This window comes from Salvia splendens, chromosome 1 (assembly GCF_004379255.2).
Source record: "Salvia splendens isolate huo1 chromosome 1, SspV2, whole genome shotgun sequence".
Classification (NCBI taxonomy): domain Eukaryota; kingdom Viridiplantae; phylum Streptophyta; class Magnoliopsida; order Lamiales; family Lamiaceae; genus Salvia; species Salvia splendens.
The window spans coordinates 8850401-8872163 of NC_056032.1; the positions used below are offsets into that span (position 1 = coordinate 8850401).

General features: G+C 41.1%; 1 protein-coding gene across 1 annotated transcript; it reads right to left on the bottom strand.

Moving 5' to 3' along the window:
• Positions 1-3022: 3022 nt before the first annotated feature.
• LOC121740876 lies at positions 3023-14517 on the bottom strand. The gene is made up of 10 exons (XM_042133527.1): positions 14264-14517; positions 14079-14168; positions 13707-13811; positions 13306-13407; positions 13103-13187; positions 12575-12644; positions 12410-12454; positions 4217-7216; positions 3911-4127; positions 3023-3821 (listed from the first exon to the last, which is right to left on the bottom strand). Exons 1-10 carry the CDS (start codon positions 14354-14356, stop codon positions 3270-3272), a joined length of 4359 nt encoding a protein of 1452 aa, XP_041989461.1. The 5' UTR covers positions 14357-14517; the 3' UTR covers positions 3023-3269.
• Positions 14518-21763: the final 7246 nt, after the last annotated feature.

A 21763-nucleotide genomic window follows, 5' to 3' on the forward strand; every position in this document is an offset into this window, starting at 1 on the left:
ACTGGAGGGAGGCAATGCAAAAGGAGATAGATGCACTGATCCGAAACAATACTTGGGAAACGTGCATCTTACCCAAGGGGAAGCGGCCGGTAGGATGTCGATGGGTCTTTACTATCAAGAGGAGACCAGATGGCTCAATTGAGAGGTACAAAGCACGGCTAGTCGCAAAGGGCTATACCCAGACATATGGGGTAGATTATTCGGAGACTTTCTCTCCAGTTGCCAAGATGAATACAATTAGAGTCTTATTGTCTGTGGCAGCAAATAAAGATTGGCCACTGCATCAATTTGATGTGACGAATGCATTTCTTCATGGTGAGCTAAAAAAGGAAGAAGAAGTGTATATGGAGGCCCCTCCAGGATTCGCAGCAGACTTCGGGATAGGAGAAGGATGTAGGCTGAAGAAGACTTTATATGGGTTGAAACAGTCCCCGAGAGTATGGTTTGGGAAGTTCACCGGGGCAATGATTAGTTATGGATACAAACAGAGTAACTCTGATCATACTCTGTTTCTAAAAAAGAGAGGAGATAAAATCACTTGCTTAATCATATATGTCGATGACATGATTATCACAGGTGACGACTTGGAAGAGATTGAGAACTTGAAAAGGAACCTGTTTCAGGAGTTCGAGATGAAGGATTTAGGGGATCTTAAGTTCTTCCTTGGGATCGAGGTGTTGAGATCACAGAGGGGGATCTTTTTGAGACAGAGAAAATATATTCTGGACATTCTTGCAGAAACAGGACTTCTAGAGTGTAAACCGGCAGATACGCCCATAGTAGTTAATCACGGATTGCAGATTAATGATAAAGCAGAGTTGACCGATCGAGGTCGATATCAGCGACTGGTTGGGAAGCTCATCTACCTATCGCATACTAGGCCAGACATCGCCTACGCCGTAGGGGTTGTGAGTCAGTTCATGCATAAACCACAGATAGACCATATGGAGGCAGCTCTTAGAATTTGTCGATATCTGAAGGGGACAACAGGACATGGAGTGTTATTTTCAAAAAATGGGAACCTTGAAATTCATGGATACACGGATGCTGATTGGGCCGGGAATCCGAATGATAGGAGGTCAACCGCAGGGTATTTTACCTTTGTTGGGGGTAACTTAGTAACTTGGAGGAGTAAAAAACAGAAAGTGGTGGCGCTTTCTAGTGCCGAGGCCGAATTTCGTGGTATCAAAAGTGGACTAACTGAGATAATGTGGCTAAGAAGGTTGATGAAAGAACTTGGTCTCTCTCCAAGAAAGGAGTGCCGACTATACTGTGATAACAAGGCCGCCATAAGTATTTCAGAAAATCCGGTTCAACACGATCGAACCAAACATGTCGAAGTGGACAGACATTTTATCAAAGAGAACATTGAAAGGGGAGTTGTCGAGCTACCATTTGTTCGCTCAGAAGATCAGCTGGCTGACATGTTGACAAAGGCGGTCAATACGAGAGCCTTTGAAGATGCCCTTCGCAAATTGAGTATTGGAGACCCCACCACTCAATTTGAGGGGGAGTGTTAGAAAGGAAAGATTGCAACAGATTGCAATTAGAATCAATAGCACAATTAGGTGATTGAGAGAATATAGAGATGATTGAGAGAATATTGTGTATTAATAATCTTACCATGTACATTGGCTACTACACCCTATTTAAAGGGGTTCTCTATACAATTGAAAATTATCCCATTCAATACAAACCAATTGTCTTCTCCCTTCTCCAATATGCCGATTACACCATTTAACATCCTCTATACATTGCATACATATAAATTGCAGCACGTTTGCCTTTGACCTCTAAATTGGGAAGTTTAGTTTAACCGTACGAAAAGGACGACTTATTCGGTGGGCTTTGCATCGCTGTATTATGTTAAGAAATTAATTAAAACAGCTTCCCATCACTCTAAACCTACTAATCTATCAACCGTAGGTGCGGGTTTTTATGGCAATTCAGTGCGTGTTTTTTAGTATTACTATTACTGAGCAGACAGATAGTGGTAGAAGTATGCTTTCACACCTAAGTTTATTAATTTGAAATGTTAGAAGTGATAGTAGTATTTTATAAGGTTTTGAAAGTCTCTAGTTTGAAGGATTCAATGGATTTTCTGACACTGACTTATTTTCCTTTTTTTTTCTTTTTTAAAGGTGGATCGACGATGCTTCCCCATCTACCCCCGAAGTGACTCGGACCCCTGGCCTAACGGTCGGATGTGAAGCGTCTTACCACCGAGCTGCGCTTCGTTGTCGGGATGAGAAGGAACGAGTCAGCCAACCTTTCCCTAAACACGGGTCCAGACCAATTAACTGACTTATTTTCTTATTCTTAGAGTTTTTAACTAAATTGGATTTGGCCTTAACAAACAGGGCATTGAATCTGATGGATTATGTATTTGATAAAATACATATGCAACTAACAAGAGATGATAAATCATAAAAAGTATTACTAGTAACAATGCTTTTTATTCTCTGTATTTTTGTGGATAAAGAAAATTATCCAAATTCACGCTATACGTGGAGGACATAAAAACATAGTGAAGATGATTGAGATATCTGCATAAATACTAGTATTAGTATACTACTCCCTCTATCCTAACTAGATCGTACACTACACTTTCTTTTTCAGTTTGTCTTATTAAATTTCTAATTTTGATCATTTTTTCTCTCTAATTAATACATCCAACATTTTTTTTTACTTCAATTAAATATTCAACTCTATTTCTCTCTCCATTCAATACTTAAATCTACTTTATCTCTTTCCAATTAACCACGTTAACCAACAACTCCTAAAATCTCGTGTCAACTAAAAGATGTGTCATCTTAGCCGGGACAAATGGAGTACTATATACTGCTGAAAATATATATCGTACAATTTATAAGTTTGTTTAATCAATTTGTCAAATAGCTTCTCATATTATCATATCATCTTGTAAATATAGTGTTTACCATCTCCATGTAAATTTTCAAAATCCAAATACAAACTCAGGATAATTGTTCGGCTCATTTGCTTTTATGTAGTTGCTTCCGTATAAGGCAACAATTGATCCGATGAATTCTTCAGGATGATGTACAATAATTTACAAAATCTAACATAACAAACTTGACAATTTAAGGGTTTGGATCTTCACTATCTGTACATTACCAGTAAACACATTCTAAGTCTATAGCAATACTCAGTAACTTTATTGTCTTTTTGCTACTTAACAACACAAGCATTATGTCAAACATAAATGCCATCGAGCCTTGTAAGAATTTAATAAAGAATCAATAGACTGATCACTTTTTCGATTTTGAGGCTCGTTTCTTCAAACTCTGGCTACTACTTTTCCGGCAGCAGTCATGGCAGAACCAGTCTTCCTCCGGCACAGCCTCAAGTGGAGGATCAAGGCAGTCAATGTGGGCACCGACACCACATCCGTGACTACCACTCTCATCACCACATATGAGCATCTCATCTCCTCTGTCACGCGATCCACACACTTGGCATGCTGCGTCATCAACGCAGTTCTCTTCTGGTGTTTTAGGCTCATCAACTGCCTCCTCCACACGTTTAACCAGATTCTCAAGTGAACTCTTCGCCCAAGCATGAGTGTTGTATTGCACATGCTTATCAAGGGAATAACCAGGCTTGCACACATACTCTACCAGATAGTCAGCAAGAACACAGGGTATCTCGTGTCTGAGAAACTCCTGCACCCACATGTCAACACGGGTAATGCCCGGGCTAACAATGGCAAAATCAACCCTTGAATTTAGAAAACGCGTGTATGGAGGCGAGGTTGCGAGTATGGTCCCATCTCCAGCCTTTACAACACGCTTCAAAGTATCCTAAATTTGATGATCATATATTGTATACACATTATTCCCAAATCATTAAGATAGCGACAAAAGTAGAATTAAACAAGTTAATAGCATACCAGTGGAGGAGCAATGCACTCTCCATAAATGACTATACGCATTCCATAAAATGCACCATGGCCTGTTCTCTCCCTCAGAAGACGCCATTTCCTTGGAGCTTCTAAGTTGATTGCTCCATCTTCAGTTAAGCATTTCTTATGCCATTCATATGGCTCTTCAGACAAAAACCTTCCAGCCTCGGTGCTAGCAGTTAGATAATCAGTTTTGAGAATCCAGCTGCAAAAATCAAGTTATGCAGGATGCATTTAATGAGGTACAGTTTCAGTCACATAAAAATTTGATAACAATGAGTTAATTAGGAATACCTTCCAGATGCAGCAGCTGCAAAGAACTTCTCAGTTCTTCGAATTGGATCCGGAACAATGAAATGTGTTGCTTGATACGACCAATTATGAGAGTCCCTGCATACTTTTCCTTTTAATTGCCTTATAACCTGCTGAAACTCCTTTCTTTGAAGCCTATGCCCGCTCAATATAAACCATGCAGGTTCGGTCTTGGTGGTTAGGTCATTTGCCCGGCCATTTTTTAGAGGTGTTTTAAGTTTATGAGTAGACTTTCCAGCTGCTCCCGTATCACAGCTTACACTTGGTTGCTCATTTGTAACAGGTTCATTTTCCTTCTCCACGTCATGTGAACCTTTCAGTTTCTTAGATGGTCTTTTAGCAGTTTTACCAGACAACACAACCTTTTCTCGATTGTTCAAGAGAGCCTCCTTCTCGTCTTGTTTGGCCTCCTTGGTATGATCCTTCAACTTATTCGTCTTAGACTTGGTCAAAGGACGTTTCTTGCCCTCTGCTACCTTTTTCTCTACAACATCAACAGTTGATGTTGGTTCTGGCAACTCTGGAGACTTTTTAGCTTCAGCGCTCTTCTTAACCTTTGATTTTGCCTCCATCTTTTTTGTGGTTTTTTTGCCAGGTTGCTTGCTTGTATGAGGTTCTTCGACTTCTGCAGATTTCTTCAGCCCTTCGCATTCTGGAGTTTCAGTTTCATCACCTACAGGTACATCTTCATTGCGGTTTGAAGAGACGGTGACAAACTTCTCGGCAAGAGAAGCATTTTCTTTGTGTTCCACGCCTACTGCTCCATTCGAATGACCTATGAACTTGTTCTGCAATACGGAAGAAAGCAGGCCTTTATGTTTTGTAGATTTCCCTTTACAGATAGTTGGTTTGGAACCCAATGTCTTCCTGGCAAGCATCTTTTTCTTTGGGGATTTTGACTTGGTACCACTGTGATCTACCTTTGAAGAGTTCAAATCCGCTTGATCATCCAGTTTCTCTACTGTAGAGCTTGTACTCGGAAATGGGGGTCTGAAATCTGGTGGATCACTTTGATATATTTCTTGTCCCTCGGTGCAAGATTCGGTCCTTCTCAGAGAAAGGTCCTTCCCATCGGAATCAGGCAACCTCTGCTTTTTGGGTCTTCCTCGAGATAATGTAATTGTTTGATCATTGCACTCCTGTCTTTCCTTAAGTAGAGTAGACGTGACTAAAGCTTCTTTAGAGGCCAGTGAAGCTTCCTCTCTCAAATGGCTGGTGATATTTGTTGGAGATATATCAACAACTGATTGATGTGAAGCAGGGATTGGAGTTCCAGAAACCAGCATGTCTGTCTCTTTTGTACCCAATACTGTTCCCATTAACGTGCTCCGAGAACGGCTTAGTTTCGTTGATTTGGAGTTACTACGAGAAACAGTAGCTTTCCTACCGCGCAAACTGCTGGTTTGCTCCATGTGAAGGTGCACTGAAGCTCCCTCTATAGGAGTCTTTATTCCTCCAGATTCAGTTCCATCTCCATCCCTCTCAGACAGCATGTTAAGAACATCGCCAACTTCTTCCTGCAAAAAACTAGTGATATTTGTGGGAGGAACATCGGCAGCTAATTGACGTGTACCACAAACTGGAGATCCAGAAACCGCCATTTCAATTGATTTTGTATTCAATCCACTTCCCATTAATATCTTTGAAGATCGGCTTAGCTTTGTTGATTTTGAACCACTGGGTAAAACGGCCATTTTCTTCGTACCAGGCAAACTGCTTTGTTGTTCCTCGTCAAGGTACAACAAGGATCCCTTTAAAAGAGTTTTTGTTCCAGCAGATTCAGTTCCCTCATGAATGTTCTCTGATGGCAGGACAAAACTGCCATCAACTTCTTCCCTCAAACAACTAGCTCCGGTAGTTGAAGAACGGCTTAGTCTCCTTGATTTTGAACCACTACGTGAGACGGTCATTTTCTTTGTACGGGGCAAACTGCTTACATTTTCCTCATCGAGGTGCAACACATCTCCCTTTAAAGGAGTTTTATCTACAGCAGATCCAGTTCCATCTTGAATTTTCCCTGATGGCGTGACAAAAGCACCAGTAACTTCTTCCCTAAAACAGCTAGTACCTTTAACCGGAGACATATCACAGGCTACTCGACATGAACCATCAACTAAAGATCTAGAAACCGACGTTTCCTTCGCTTTTGTAGCCAATCCACTCTTGATCAATGTTTTTGGAGAATGGCTTGAAACTGGCGATCTCGAATTACCACAGGGAACAGTTGGTTTCATCTTATTGGGCAAACCAATGGTTTGTCCCTCATTTGGGAGCAACAATCTTCCCACCAATTGTGATTTGATGCCATGAGAATCAGTTGCATCCAGATCTCTCTCCATTGGTATATCAATACCTCCACGAAGCCCGGTTTTACTTACATTTGACATGGGACTGCCTGGATTAATTTCAGTTCTTTCTGACCACAGAGGGAGACTGGCCTTCATACTCTTACTACTTAATTTGGACAAGCCATCATCTACTGACTTCTTAGCACTTCCAGATGTTGAAGCTAAGGCATGCTCAATGTTTTCAGTGTTTCCTTTACCATCGGGCACATTAAATGGCACCTCAGAGAACATTTTAGCAGGACTCCAGGAACAAGAAGAGTATGATGTATCAAGTTTGTCACCGTGAGTATCATGAGATAATGATGTTTTTCCAAAGTCGGTCTCTTTTCTAGGACTTGACTGGGTGCTGGTCTTCTCTTTGGTTGGAGTTGAGTTTGTTTTGCTGGTATTCTCCTTTCTAGGAGTGGAGCGGGTTTTGCCGGTATTTCCAACATTTGCAAAACTTTCGAATGCAGGCACATAACCACTGTTTCTAGAACCCCCCTGCCGTTCAGGTGACTGATGTAAATTTTTATTCTCAATTTGAATATTGTGAGGATTGATGATGTCATTCTTTTTCACATCTACTAGGCTCATGTCTTGTGTCTCTTCTTCAGAATATTTAGCTTTAGCCTCCATCTCCAATTCATATCCACTGTGTCATACCTCAGGAGTAAAGGCGGTGTATGCAAAAAGTGAATGAGCAATGCAAGAAACAACTGAACAGGAAACAGAAATAAATTGAATGAAAGAACTGGAATATATAAACACCTCACTTGAGGTCCATGGCACTTGCCAGTTTCAATGCTTGATCCATAGATACCGACTCACAAACTTGCTGAAGAATTTATAAGAATCTCCCACCAAGACTCCTACTTGCCCTCACTCTCAAGCGACTAATCCTATAAGGCTACTGGCCCTTAACTAAAAAAGTAATAATGCTGAACTCAATCTCTATCATCATGGGACAACCTTATGAACTTATTAACTCGTGGAATGTGAAATGCCGAATTAAACTAATTCATCTTCAACTAAAAAAAAGAAAAAGAAAGAAGAGACCAATTTGCCTTAAATCTGGAGAACCCCATCTGCAAGTCTAAGAAATAGTAACCAAAACTATCATGAAGGTACATACATGTGTGCTGAAAGTTGAGCAACATTATGTCATGAGTAAAAGCATAGAACCTTGCGTCTTGTTAATTATGGAGCCTAAAATATCTCCTACCATGTTTAGGATTTGTTTCCTTGAAGTATATTTCCTTGTGATAGATTTATTCCTTAAAAGATATTTCCTTATGGAATATGTTTCCTAGTTTGACTAGAATTAGGGCTCTCTAGTTGCTTATAAATAGAGGTGTTCCCTCATTGTTAAAGTATGCTTATCCTGAATTATATAGTGAAATCTCTGGCTTGGCATCGCCCCCAGACGTAGATACACATTGTATCGAACTGGGTAAACAACTTCTTGTGTTCATTCTCTTTCATATTCGTGATTGCCTGTGTTTATTTCCCAACAACTGGTATCAGAGCCTAGGGTTTAAGCGGCAGAAATCACGATGGGGATCGACGAGAAAATTGCTGTAGAGAAGTTCGATGGATCTGATTTCGGATTTTGGAAGATGCAGATTGAGGATTACCTGTACGGTAAAGATCTCTGGAAGCCTTTAAAAACCAAACCCGAAAAGATAGAACATGAGAAGTGGGAGCTGCTGGACAGAAAAGCGATGAGCGCGATTAGGCTATCGTTGTCCAAGGATGTGGCTTATCACACGACTGCAGCAAAGTCGACAAAGGAGATGATAAAGATCTTGGAGGACATGTATCAGAAACCATCAATGGCAAACAAGGTACATCTGATTAGACGATTGTTTAATTTTAGAATGCAAGAGGGAAAGCTGGTGCAACAACATCTCAACGAGTTCAACATGATTACTTCGCAACTGAACTCGGTTAATATAAAATTCGATGATGAAATCCGTGCCCTGATTTTGCTATCGTCTCTGCCTGAGAGTTGGGCTGGCACAGTGACAGCAGTTACTGCTGCAGAGACAAAACTAACAGTTGACAGAGTAAGAGATCTGATGATTGGAGAGGAAGTTCGCCGGAGAGAATCAGGATCTTCTACTTCAGGATCAGCACTGAATACAGAACAGAGAGGCAGATCGAAGGAAAAGCAAAATCGTGGAAGATCAAATTCCAGAGGAAGGAGTCAATCCAAGAAGGATTTGGATAAAGTTAAATGCTGGAATTGTGATGAGTTTGGGCATTTTAGAAATCAATGTGAGGCACCGAAGAAGTATAAGAATAAGGATCAGAAGGACATGAAGACAGCAAACGCTACCATGTCTGATGACGATGGCGAGGTGTTGGTCTTGAGCGTCAGTAGTCCGATGGAATCGTGGGTATTGGATTCTGGGGCGTCGTTTCACTCCTGCAGCAATGTGGAGATAATGGAAGACTACGTTTCTGACGATTTTGGGAAGGTACATCTGGCTGATGACGAGCCCTTAGATATCGTGGGAAAGGGAAACGTGAAGGTAGTGACGTCCAATGGATCCGTAATAAAACTGAATGGAGTCAGACACATTCCTGGATTGCAGAGAAGTTTGATTTCGATTGGGCAGCTTGATGCAGAAGGGTACACCGTGACGTTTGGCTGCAACAATTGGAAGATTACCAAGGGAGCTATGATAGTAGCTCGAGGTAAGAAGGAGGGTACGTTGTATACCACAACTAACTCCAAAGATTGCATTGATATTGCAAGTGAGGCAAATAATGCAGATTTGTGGCACTGTCGTCTTGGCCACATGAGCGAGAAAGGGATGAAGATAATGTGCTCAAGAGGTCTACTGCCTGGCTTGAAAACTGTTGAAGTTGGCCTGTGCGAGGATTGCGTGTTTGGGAAACAGAAAATGGTGAGTTTCTCAAGAGGAGGCAGAAAATTGAAGACACAGAAGTTGGAGATGGTCCACACTGATCTATGGGGACCAGCACCTGTGAAGTCCCTAGGAGGCTCTGAATATTATATAACTTTCATCGACGACTCTACTCGAAAGCTATGGGTTTATTTTCTGAAGAGTAAATCCGATGCGTTTGACGCTTTCAGGAAATGGAAAGCCCTTGTTTAAACTGAAAACGGGATGAAGGTGAAGTGTCTAAGATCCGATAATGGAGGAGAATATGAACTTGCAAAGTTCAAGGAATTCTGCGTCGAGAATGGAATCCGCATGGAGAAAACTGTGAAAGGAACTCCACAGCAGAATGGAATCGCAGAGCGCATGAACAGAACGTTGAATGAGCGAGCAAGATGCATGAGGTTGAAAAGTGGATTGCCAAAGAGTTTTTGGGCAGATGCAGTCAACACAGCTGCATTCCTAATTAATAGAGGTCCATCAGTTCCCTTGGAGTTTCGGATACCCGAGGAGGTTTGGACAGGAAAAGAGGTAAATCTATCTTTCCTACGCATCTTTGGTTGTGTTGCTTATGCTCATGTTAGTTCCGTTGAGAGAAGTAAGTTGGATGCTAAATCTATTAAGTGTACGTTCATTGGTTATGGAGGCGATGAGTTCGGTTATAGACTCTGGGATGAGCAGAACCGTAAGGTTATTCGCAGTAGAGATGTCATCTTCAATGAACAGGTATTGTACAAGGATAGATTGGAGGCGTCAAGTCCCAGCAGTTCTGAGCCACAAGTGGTCGAGCTAGACATCTCAAACTCGAGTGGGAGCAAGGAGAGTCAGAATGCTGAAGAGGTGCTTGTAGAAGAACCAAGCACTCCACCACCGACTATTCCGCTGCCTAAATCGACTAGAGAGCGACGTGCACCTGATAGGTACTTGCCCTCTAATTTCTATTTGTTACTTACTGATGGTGGTGAGCCCGAGTGTTATGCAGAGGCAGGAGAAGGCCCTGATAAACGAAGGTGGAAAATTGCCATGGATGACGAGTTTGCCTCTCTTCTCCTAAATGGCACATGGGAGCTTGTGGAACTTCCTAAAGGGAAAAAGGTATTGCATTGCAAGTGGGTCTATCGAATCAAAGGTGAAGCTGATGGTAGCAAGCGCTACAAGGCTAGGCTGGTTGTCAAGGGATTTGAGCAACGATACGGTATTGATTATACAGATGTGTTCACTCCTGTTGTGAAACTAACTACTATTCGTTTAGTGTTGAGTATGGTAGTTGCAGAAAATCTATTGTTACATCAGATGGATGTAAAGACGGCATTCCTTCATGGTGATTTGGAGGATGAGTTGTACATGACACAGCCTGAATGATTCATAGTAAAAGGAATGGAAAACCTTGTATGCAAGTTGAAGAAGAGCTTGTATGGTTTAAAGCAAGCTCCAAAGCAGTGGTACAAGAAGTTTGATGGATTCATGATGGAGATTGGCTATAAAAGATGCTACGCTGACCATTGTTGTTACTACAAGAGGTTTGACAAGAGCTATCTTATTCTGTTATTATATGTTGATGATATGTTGATCGCATGAGGTGATCAAAAGGAGATGGATAAGTTGAAAAGGCAATTTTCTGAACGATTCTCCATGAAAGATCTTGGAGAGGCTAATCAAATTTTGGGCATGAGAATCGAGCGTGACAAGGCGGCAGGAAAATTGTATCTTTCGCAAGCTGCTTACATTGGTAAGGTTTTGGAAAGATTCAACATGGATAATTCGAAGTCAGTAAGTGTGCCTTTGGGCAGTCACTTTAAGCTGTCGAAGAAGGAGTCGCCGAGTACAAAAGAAGAACGTGCTGAAATGAAGAAAATTCCTTATGCTTCAGCAATTGGCAGTATTATGTATGCAATGGTGTGTACGAGGCCTGATATTGCACAAGCAGTGGGAGTAGTGAGCCGGTTCATGGGTGATCCGGGCAAGCAACATTGGGAAGCAGTTAAATGGATCCTTCGATACTTGAGAGGTACTACAGAAAGCGTCTTATGTTTCAATGGCAAGAATGTCGAGCTAACAGGTTATGTGGATGCAGACTTGGCGTCCAATGATCTTGATGGGAGAAGAAGCACAACCGGGTATGTATTTACTTATGGTGGTACTGCTATTTCATGGACTTCTAAGTTGCAGAAGACTGTTGCTTTGTCTACTACGGAGGCTGAATATGTAGCTACGACAGATGCAAGCAAGGAGATGGTGTGGTTGCAGAGTTTCTTAGATGAACTTGGGAAGGAGAACAAGAGTAGCATACTCTACAGTGATAGTCAGAGTGCTATTTTCTTGGCGAAGAATCCAGCGTTTCATTCTAGGACAAAGCATGTGGAGTTGAAATATCATTACATCCGACACCTAGTGGAGATGAAAATCCTGCAACTTGTGAAGATACTTGGAAGTGAGAATCCTGCAGACATGTTTACTAAGGTGGTGACCTTAGAGAAATTGAAGCTATGCATAGCTTCAATTAGCCTTGGAACTTGAAGAGAAGGTTAGGCGATGCTAAGCGGATGAAGGGATGAGATCACGAGGAAATGGTTGTTTAGGAGTTGTTAGTCTCCAAGTGGGAGATTGTTAATTATGGAGCCTAAAATATCTCCTACCATGTTTAGGATTTGTTTCCTTGAAGTATATTTCCTTGTGATAGATTTATTCCTTAAAAGATATTTCCTTATGGAATATGTTTCCTAGTTTGACTAGAATTAGGGCTCTCTAGTTGCTTATAAATAGAGGTGCTCCCTCATTGTTAAAGTATGTTTATCCTGAAATTATATAGTGAAATCCCTGGTTTGGCATCGCCCCCAGACGTAGATACACATTGTATCGAACTGGGTAAACAACTTCTTGTGTTCATTCTCTTTCATATTCGTGATTGCCTATGTTTATTTTCCAACACGTCTCACCTTTTAGCATAATCGGCTTCCGGAAGCAGCTCCCAAGCCTTCAGGCTGAAATTGCAGAATAAGAATCATAGATCAATGTGACAGAGAGCTAAAATTTACTATAGTAAATCAAATATTCAATCTTTATTCTATTTTTGGATTGGTGATTGTCAAATTTGGACATACCAACTTTCTAGCCAGAGCTGGTTAACTAGCTTTGCGAATCCTATCTTCTTGGCAAGCTCATATTTTTCTCCTGAATAATTCAATTTCTAAGTGCTTATGGAAATCACAGAAATACCTGGACTAATCAAATGGAAATACATACAGAAGTATGTAAAATTGCAAACATGTAAGCCTTTGAAGATGCATTTAGTGCAAACATGAAGTACAATGCTATATTCTCGATACAAAAAAAAAACAAATGAAGAACTATACTATGCCATCATGATCATTAACGGAACAAGCACATACAGCAAAGAACTTAGGAAAGGTTAGTTCGATGGGTTTCCAAACATCTGCTATCATAGATTGCATACACTTTTCATAATTATACACATCATTTACTAGATAGTAACTACAAAACAGTCATATGCTAACAAATATGACAGTTTTGAAGATCCATAGATCATAGATGCACATATAAATAAAGTGAAAATAACAGTTGGCACCAATATCTTGAGCAACAAATTAAAAATAAATTACAAAACTTACCTTCACACTTGTAGCATATCAGATGAGTAACCTTGTTAGCTATCAATGGTTTTGAAAAGTTGGCACCCATCAGGGAAACCATATTCTGTGCAAGAAGCCAGTTCAAGATAGAATGAGACGACACAGTTTTAATGGAATTTAAAAGAGTAGAACTTTTGCATTTAGGTTCAAAAGGAAGAAGAGATTAAGTAAAATGTCTGAACCATGATATCATCTCGCTCCTGTCTTTGATATCCAGTCAGGCACACAACCAGAGACTTAGCTCCTGGAATCCCATTCAGATCTCTCATTGGCCAATACAAAACCTGTGAGGAATCAGAATAAGAACTTAGAACAGAAAAATTGAAAGTGTTCGAGATATATTATCTTTCACTATCAGGGAACACAAGAAAGTAGAATTTCCAAGAGTCTCTACACTTTAATGTTCGACATTAATGCATGCAGAAACCAATACACTTGAACATGGATTATGGATACAACGAGCACTAGTACATTGAAGCATGCAACTTGGACTTTAAAAGCCAATTCTAGCCTAACACAATAGATGCATCTCTCAACTAAAATACGCAAGACAACTGAAAGATGATGTACACGAGAAACATACACGGGTAGGATCAACAGGCATTCCCGAATCATAACTGTGTTCCACCCAAAGTCCATTCACCAATACTTTGCCATCTCTTCGTGCAGCAACACATATGGGATCATCCTGCATGACATAAGAAAACAGAATTCATGCAACTATTTCCATTTCCATACAATTAAAGCTATTGGAATCAAAATCAATACTAATATTAATGCTGTTCTATTCCGTAATGAATGAAAGCATATCCATTTCCAACTAAAAGCTTCAACTGAACACTGATCAACGGTATGAAGTGAGAAAGAATCCAAAACTATAGAAACCATAGTTACAATATAACCATACACTAAACTTAATTCATAAAATGCTCAAATTTAAAGATGCAAAACTCACAAAAACAAGCTTATCGACAATCACGTGATTGCAATACGGTCCATAATTCACAGTATCAACTCCCCCTCCTTCTATAAGCATGGACCGCACCTGAAAAAAAAAATGAATCCCAAATTAAAGTAAAAGCTTTGTTCTTCAAGTGACACCCAAATAAATTAAAAAATAAAACTCCATTGAAATGAAACCTCCTCTTCACGAACTGCATCGAACCCGAATAGAACAAATCGAATCCCTACAAATGCTTTGGAGGGGTCATCGTATGCTGAACTTCCCAGCATTGGATACAGTTGTACGCCGATTGTACGAACTTGAGGGTAAAACACCGTAGGGGCTGCAAAATCAGCCTCGAATTATCTGGATAATGGAAATTCGGAGTGGAGAGTGTAAATTTTCTTCATTGATTTTTGGCGTAGTTATTTGGTAAAAGCTTGTCGAGGAAGGAGAAGGGCAAAATGGGGATGGAGAAATAAGGGACCATTGATTTTACGTTTTAATTTTGGTGAAGTGGCGGGAGCTCAAAATCTAGGCGGTAAGAGCATCTCTAAAATTCATAGCTCCGCCACAAACTCCTCCTGCCACATCATCAGCACTAAAACTCTTCTTGTCATATCATCTGGACAAGAAACGGGACAAGCAATAGCTCAGTCATAATAAACAAAATTATAAAAATAACAATCACACAAAATACGAAATTCAACTTACGACACAGATATGGGAAAATGCAATAATTTCATTTAAATTAAAAAATGTACATTAAAAAAATTACAAAATTACAAAAAAAAAAACTAACGTCGTGCAGTCCTCCGCGGCCACAACTCTTCAATTAAATCCTTTTGGAGTCGAATATGAGCTTCCAATTGGCGCATGTCGGCATGTGCTTGGAGGCGATCGGCTTCATCGTGAGGTACCCCACTTTGTACGCTGGGTGTGGCCACGTCGTGGCTAGGATCGGCTTCATTATCGTCGTTGGCCCAACTAGTCAGTTGTACACCTTCATCTTCGACAATCATGTTGTGCATGATAATACAAGCGTACATTATATCAGCAATGCAGTCGACATGCCACAAACGCGTTGGACCCCTAATTTCCGCCCATCGAGACTGGAGCACACCAAATGCGCGCTCCACGTCCTTGCGCTCCGACTCCTGCCGTTCCGCAAAGTAGGCCTTCCTCTCATCTGATGCGCAAATGATCGTCTTCACAAAGACGGGCCACCTAGGATATATCCCATCGGCCAAGTAGTAGCCCATATCATGCTGGTTCCCATTGGCGACAAAACTGATGGCCAGACCGACGCCCTGGCACTGCTCGTTGAAAAGGGGCGACGAGTTGAGGACATTGAGGTCGTTGTTCGACCCGGCTACCCCAAAATATGCATGTCAAATCCACAGCCGGTAATCAGCTACGGCCTCGAGGATCATTGTGGGATTCTTTCCCTTGTAGCCGGTCGTGTAGAACCCTTTCCAGGCAGCGGGGCAGTTCTTCCACTCTCAATGCATACAATCTATGCTGCCTAACATACCCGGAGACCCATGCTTCGCCCCGTGCATCTGCATCAGCTCCTGGCAGTCTTCGGGGGTAGGGCTTCGAAGGTACTGATCACCGAATATTTCAACCACGCCCTGACAGAAATACTTCATACATTCAAGGGCAGTCGACTCGCCGATGTGAAGGTACTCGTCTCACATGTTTGTCGCACCTCCGTAGGTCAACTGTCTGATTGCCGCAGTGCACTTTTGAATAGGTGTGTGGCTGGGTCTGCCAGTGCATCGTGCCTGAAGCGGAAACACAGATATCGACGCTCCAAAGCGTCAACAATACGCATAAACAGTGCCCTGATCATCCTAAAACGCCGCCTGAAAATGTTGGCGTTAAACCGCGGCTCCGATGCGAAGTAGTCGTCAAATAGCCACTGATGTGCAGCTACGTGATCCCGATCAATTACTGCTCGGCAGTGAACAACGGGTCGAGGTCGAGGTACCGCCGGCTGCAAGGCCCGTTGTATCAGCCGGTCGATCTCTCGGGACGTATAGGCCTCTAACTGTTCGTTCAAACGCCGTTCGAACTCCTCAGCATCCCCACCACTACCACCCGTGTTACTCATTTCGCGTTGTTGATCTTGTACAGAAATTAAGATAGAGAGAAAACTCGTTAAAAACAAGTGGTGCAAATGAAAATGACGTGCAGATCGCGTATATATAGTGTTTAAAAAATTAAATAAAAAAAATCTCGTTCGCCGATCGCTCGCCGATTGGAGCTTGCAATGGCGGCCAGGAGATCGACGAGCGCTCGGGAATCGGCGTGCGCTCGCCGTTTTTCTCGCCAATTTGGCGCTCGCCGGCTGCAATGGTTCGGCCAGCGGACAGGTGAGCGCCAAGAATCGGCTAGCCGGTGCGCTCGCCGCTATTGGAGATGCTCTCAAGGACACTTGTTTTTTCGGGCTCTACTCGTTTTCAGATTAACAACAAAATTTTAATTTGGTCTTAAATTCGGTATCAAGTGATCTTTTTAATATAAAATTTAAAAAATAATACTTTATTCAATATCGCGAAGAGATAAATAAGAAGAGAGAGAACAGAGTAAGGGTGGGAGTATTTGTATTTTTGCCCGATCCGATCCGAAATCTATGAAAAATGAATCTAGTCACATTTGAATTGTCGACAAACTGAATCGGAAATATAAAATCTGATCCGATCCGAAATATCTAAAAGTGCATAAAATATAAAAATCCAATATAAGAAATCTAAAAGTTCAGTACCAAAATACGAAAATCAAATACTCCATATTACTATAACATTGTTCACAAATGTTTTTTTGGAGTAATATATTTCGGATTTCGAATTACTTTGAATTTTGAAATATCCGATCCAAGCATCCGAAATTTTTGAAAAACCCAATCCGAACAGTACTTTAAATTTTGATTTAGTTCATATTGAACTTTTGAATTTCGGATATTTTACTCATCCTAACTTTTCAAATTATATAACAAACACAAATTGACAATTCTTTTCCTTGAATAACTAGAATATATAAAGTAATTGAAAACTTTTTAAAAATTTATTAATAATTGAGTGTGTGTATTTATATAGAAGCAGGATACAAACCTCTCTAATCTGAAACTGCTATAATACAATTTGTTCTCATTTCCTATTCATGATGTAGCAAACACAACGTTGGTGATCCATATAAATCCATGTCTTTTTACGCTTCTGTTTGTCTCAATTGCACAATTACTCTATTTTGTCACAACAAAGTCAAAAATACAAAGAAAAAAGTACTCATAGTTTTATTTGGGTTAACCTCACATTATTCATCATTATATAATTGGGCTTACAGTCAAGAATTAGTATATAGAGTATAAAATTAAATTAATAATTTTGTACTCCTTTCGTCCGCCATTAGAAGTCGCATTTTCTGATGGCACGTATTTTAAGAAATGTTAAGAAAAGTGGGTGGAAAAAAGTTAGTGGAATAGGAGTCACACGTGTATATGTTAGTTTTAAATGAAATGTGAGTGGAATGAGTTAGCGGAAGGTGAGACCTATTACCATTTATGGTAAAAGTGAACCGGGACTCCTATTCGCTGACGGAGGAAGTATAAACTATAATACTCCCTCCGTCCCAAGGAAGATGACACCTTCTAGGGACGGCACGGAATTTTATGCATGCTAATTTTAAAGTGTTTATAAAGGGAGAGAGAAAGTTGTTTGGTGTTTAAAAGTAGGAGAGATGAATAAAGTAAGGGGGATAAAAGGTTGTTGATGTTTAAAAGTAGAAGAGATGCAAAAAGTAAGAGAGAGAAAAGGTAGTTGGGTGTTTAGAGCATCCACAGTGGAGAGGACGATAGTCCACCCGATGCATCGGGCGTGCTATCGTCCGCCACTGTAGCAATGCGACGATACCCGATGCATCGTCCGCCACATTGCGGGCGACGCGGACGATGCAATGCGTTTTCTTTTTCTTTTTATTTCATTTATCTATATATACTTCACTTTTCATTCCATTTTTCCACACTTTTCTCTCCCATCTCTCATCAATTATATTTTCCCACACACCAAACTTTCTCTCACTAAAAAAATGAGACCCGACGACGATTGGAGTACATCGGAGGGCATTACTCGGGCCTTGTTCAATTGCGTTCATTAGGCGGCGGCAGAATGCTTGGCCGAAATGGATCGCGAGCGTGAAGCTGCAGAGCAGGCCCAAGCGGAGCAGGTCTAGAGGTCGATTCGCCGTCGGACGTTTGTCCGCCGCGAGCACAACCTAGCTCACCAACGTCTGTTCGCAGACTATTTTTCGGAGAAACCACGGTGGGGCCCAACGGTTTTTCACCGCCGGTTTAGGATAAGGCGAGATTTTTTTCTCAGCATTGTCCATACGTTGGAGGCACGTGATCCTTACTTCCAATATCGGGAAGATGGCATCGGCAGACCCGGACTTACGCCGTTACAGAAGTGCACGGTTGCGCTCTGGCAGTTGGCCTACGGCACCACGGCGAACATGTTCGACGAGTACCTTCACATCGGGAGAGACAACTGGCCGCGAGTGCCTGAAGAAATTTTTTAGGGAAGTTGTGGAGGCTTACAGCGACACATATTTGCGAAGGCCGACTACGGACGATTGCCAGACCCTGATAAAGATGCACGAGACTGTGCACAACTTTCTTGGAATGCTAGGGAACATAGATTATATGCATTGAGAGTGGAAGAATTGTCCAATGGCATGGAGAGGCCAATTTACTAGTGGATACAAGGGCAGCCACCCGACGATGATCCTCGAAGCCATCGCTAACCATCGGCTCTGGATCTGGCATGCTTACTTCGGTAAGACGGGGTCGAATAACGACATCAACGTCCTGAACTCCTCATATCTCTTCACCGAGCAATGCAACGGCAACGACCCAGCCATCGAGTTCATAGCAAACGGACGCCAACATCATATGGGTACTACTTGGCCGATTGCTTATACCCGAGGTGGGCTATAGTGAAGGGTCCGGCGCGGTTCTGGTACAAGGATGTCATCACCGATGTCATGTATGCGTGCATCATCTTGCATAACATGATAGTCGAACACGAAGGTGGGAGAGTCACCGATTGGGGCGATGATGAAGCTGGATCTAGCTCCAGCACAGCGACCCCGCCCCACGTTCGAGGATTACCGGCGGGCTACAATGAGGTTCTAGCTAGACAAGCCTCAATGTGCAACCAACAAGACCATGCTCGGCTCATGTCCGACATGATTGAAGAAATTTGGAATTGTAACGGCCGTTGAATTTGTAGTTTTTTATTTCGTACTGTACTATTTGAACTTTCAATGAAAAGAAGTTTTTTATTCAAATTTTATAGTGTTTATTTATTCAAATAAATAAAATACAATAGGGATGACTATTGATGCACTTCTTATTAGCACTATAAATACCTGCACGTATACAGAGTAGGAATAGTATAACTAAATGTTAGTACCGGATATCGATCACGGAGAAAACAAACACAGACTGTCTATCATCTGCTAAAACTCAATTACTATTTGGAAAATCGAAAGATTTCAGAATTTTTGAAAACAAAGAACAATTTGAGAGCAATAAACAACTAATTGCAAATAAATCACGGAGATAAAAGTATAGAGATAAGGGAATTACAGGGATGTGCGTTCACAGTTATGGTTATACAAATTTCAACTACAACACCCTAGCATAGTTCTTACTTTGATAGAACGAGTCACCTAGCTTATGCTCATGCGATGCAAGCGTTGATTACAAACATTAGGGTTGTCAATCCTAAATACGTAACTCCTAAAAGCTTCTAAGACTCTTGAAAAGTCCTCACTTTCAATTAACAGTGTCGTTTTAAAGTAAGCTAATTGTAGTGTCTATTAAGTGGACCTAACTTGTCAACCTCCTCTCACGATTATATAGCAAGTTATATTAATTTATCACAGAATGTGTCACTCAAACGTGAAGCATTATCCCACAACTTAAGGAAGAAACAAAGTAAGAACAAACAGATATTAAATAGAAAAAGGAATTGTATAACCAAAGTCGTTACTAACACATCCCTAGAATCCTATGAATTTAGTTACACATGATAGAATAATCTAAAAACATAGATTGAAGGGAAGACAATGAAAACATCAAACTAAAGCAAATAAAATCCAAAGGTTGAATCCTTGTCGCTTTGATGATCTTGAATCCTTCTTCAACTCCTTGCACAATGAAGTACTTTAACTTTTAATCTCTGGAAAATATGTTGCAAAAAGAGGATCCTAATGATGAAGCTTGAGGGGGTATATATAGCTGAAAATTCGCCCCCTTCAAATAAGGAAAAGGGTTGCAAAATATGGTAAATCTTGGAGAGAAAGTAGGGCAAATTTTGGTCGCCGCTTTTTCCCAGCTGGCCGTTGCACCTTGGCCAGTGGTCGTTGTGGGTTGTCCGAGGCTTCTGACTCTTGGCTGGCGGGCCGCTGCACTTGTTTCAGCGGTCGCCGGCTATCATCCCGTAACTCTCTAGACTCTTTGTAGCGGTCGCCACACACTGCCCAACGGTCGCTGGGCGTGTTCTTCATTCCATACACAACTTTCCCGGAGCGGACCGATGTTGACTTGGCGGTTGCTGGGCGCCGTGGTGTTGCAGCGGCCGCTGGACGCACCCAGAATCTCCAGATTTCCAATCTTCGCGTTTTGACTTCCTTTTTAGGCTCAAATATGCACATTTCTCACAAAACATGTCAAAATACCAAAATAGATAAAAATATGCAAATAAGGACATGTAGTGCAACTTTGACATTCAAAACGGACCAAATAATGGTCTTAAAACCGTACAAAATCCGAGCGTATCAACTATAGGGCGGACTATAGGGCATCCCACTGCAGGTGAATGGGTAGGAGGATAAAATGCGGATGTGGCGGATGATAGAGCGCCCTATAAGGCGTTCCATTGTGGATGCTCTTAAGTATGAAAGATGAATAAAGTAAGAAAGGGAAAAGATAATTGAGTATTTTAAATATTTCCTAAATAAGAAAGGGGTCATCTTGGTTGGGACAGACGAAAAAGGAAAGCGGATCATCTTCGCTGGGACGGAGGGAGTACTTTCTATTCAAAATTATGATTCAGAATACTATGAGAGCATGTTGGAATCGTGTGCTAGGTTAAAGGGTTTTGACCAAGAATAAATGTGACGAGACATTTAATATTGTGAAATTAAATGACATCACATCGACATTGATCTATCTTGTCTTGCAAAAAAAGAACTCATTCACCGGCATATTACTTCTACAATTTTATTGTTTTGTTTTAGTTCAGTTCCTTTCTAAATATTGTAACTTTTTCATTCTTCTTTTGAGTTTTATTAACGTCCGGCTATTGTTTTTGTATCCTCAACTTCTAACAGAGCATGCAGAGATGTACATGTAATTTGATAGAAATCCATGAGTTCCATCCTAAAACCAATTGGTGATAGGAGGAGGGATCCATGAGACTTATATAGTGATTTCAGTTCTCTTTGTACACCGATGAGGTATAGTTGTATTATATTTTTTTAGTTTCAATTGCCAACACCATCCCTTAAACCCTTCAAGTTGAACCTTGGAGGGGCTGGACTTTTTTAATTGGTTGGACTACTAGCCCATTTTTTCCGATCGGTTGGGCCACTAGCCCAAAGTTTAAGTCAAGATATACTGTTGGGTCAGT

Excerpts from the sequence above, each read along its gene's own strand:
- LOC121740876 (XM_042133527.1), bottom strand. The coding sequence starts at position 14,356 with ATGCTGGGAAGTTCAGCATACGATGACCCCTCCAAAGCATTTGTAGGG. Across the intron at positions 13,812-14,078 it reads TTGTCGATAAGCTTGTTTTT|GATGATCCCATATGTGTTGC; the intron begins GTGAGTTTTGCA and ends TATGTCATGCAG. Across the intron at positions 7,217-12,409 it reads GAAGCCGATTATGCTAAAAG|TGGATATGAATTGGAGATGG; the intron begins GTGAGACGTGTT and ends GGTATGACACAG.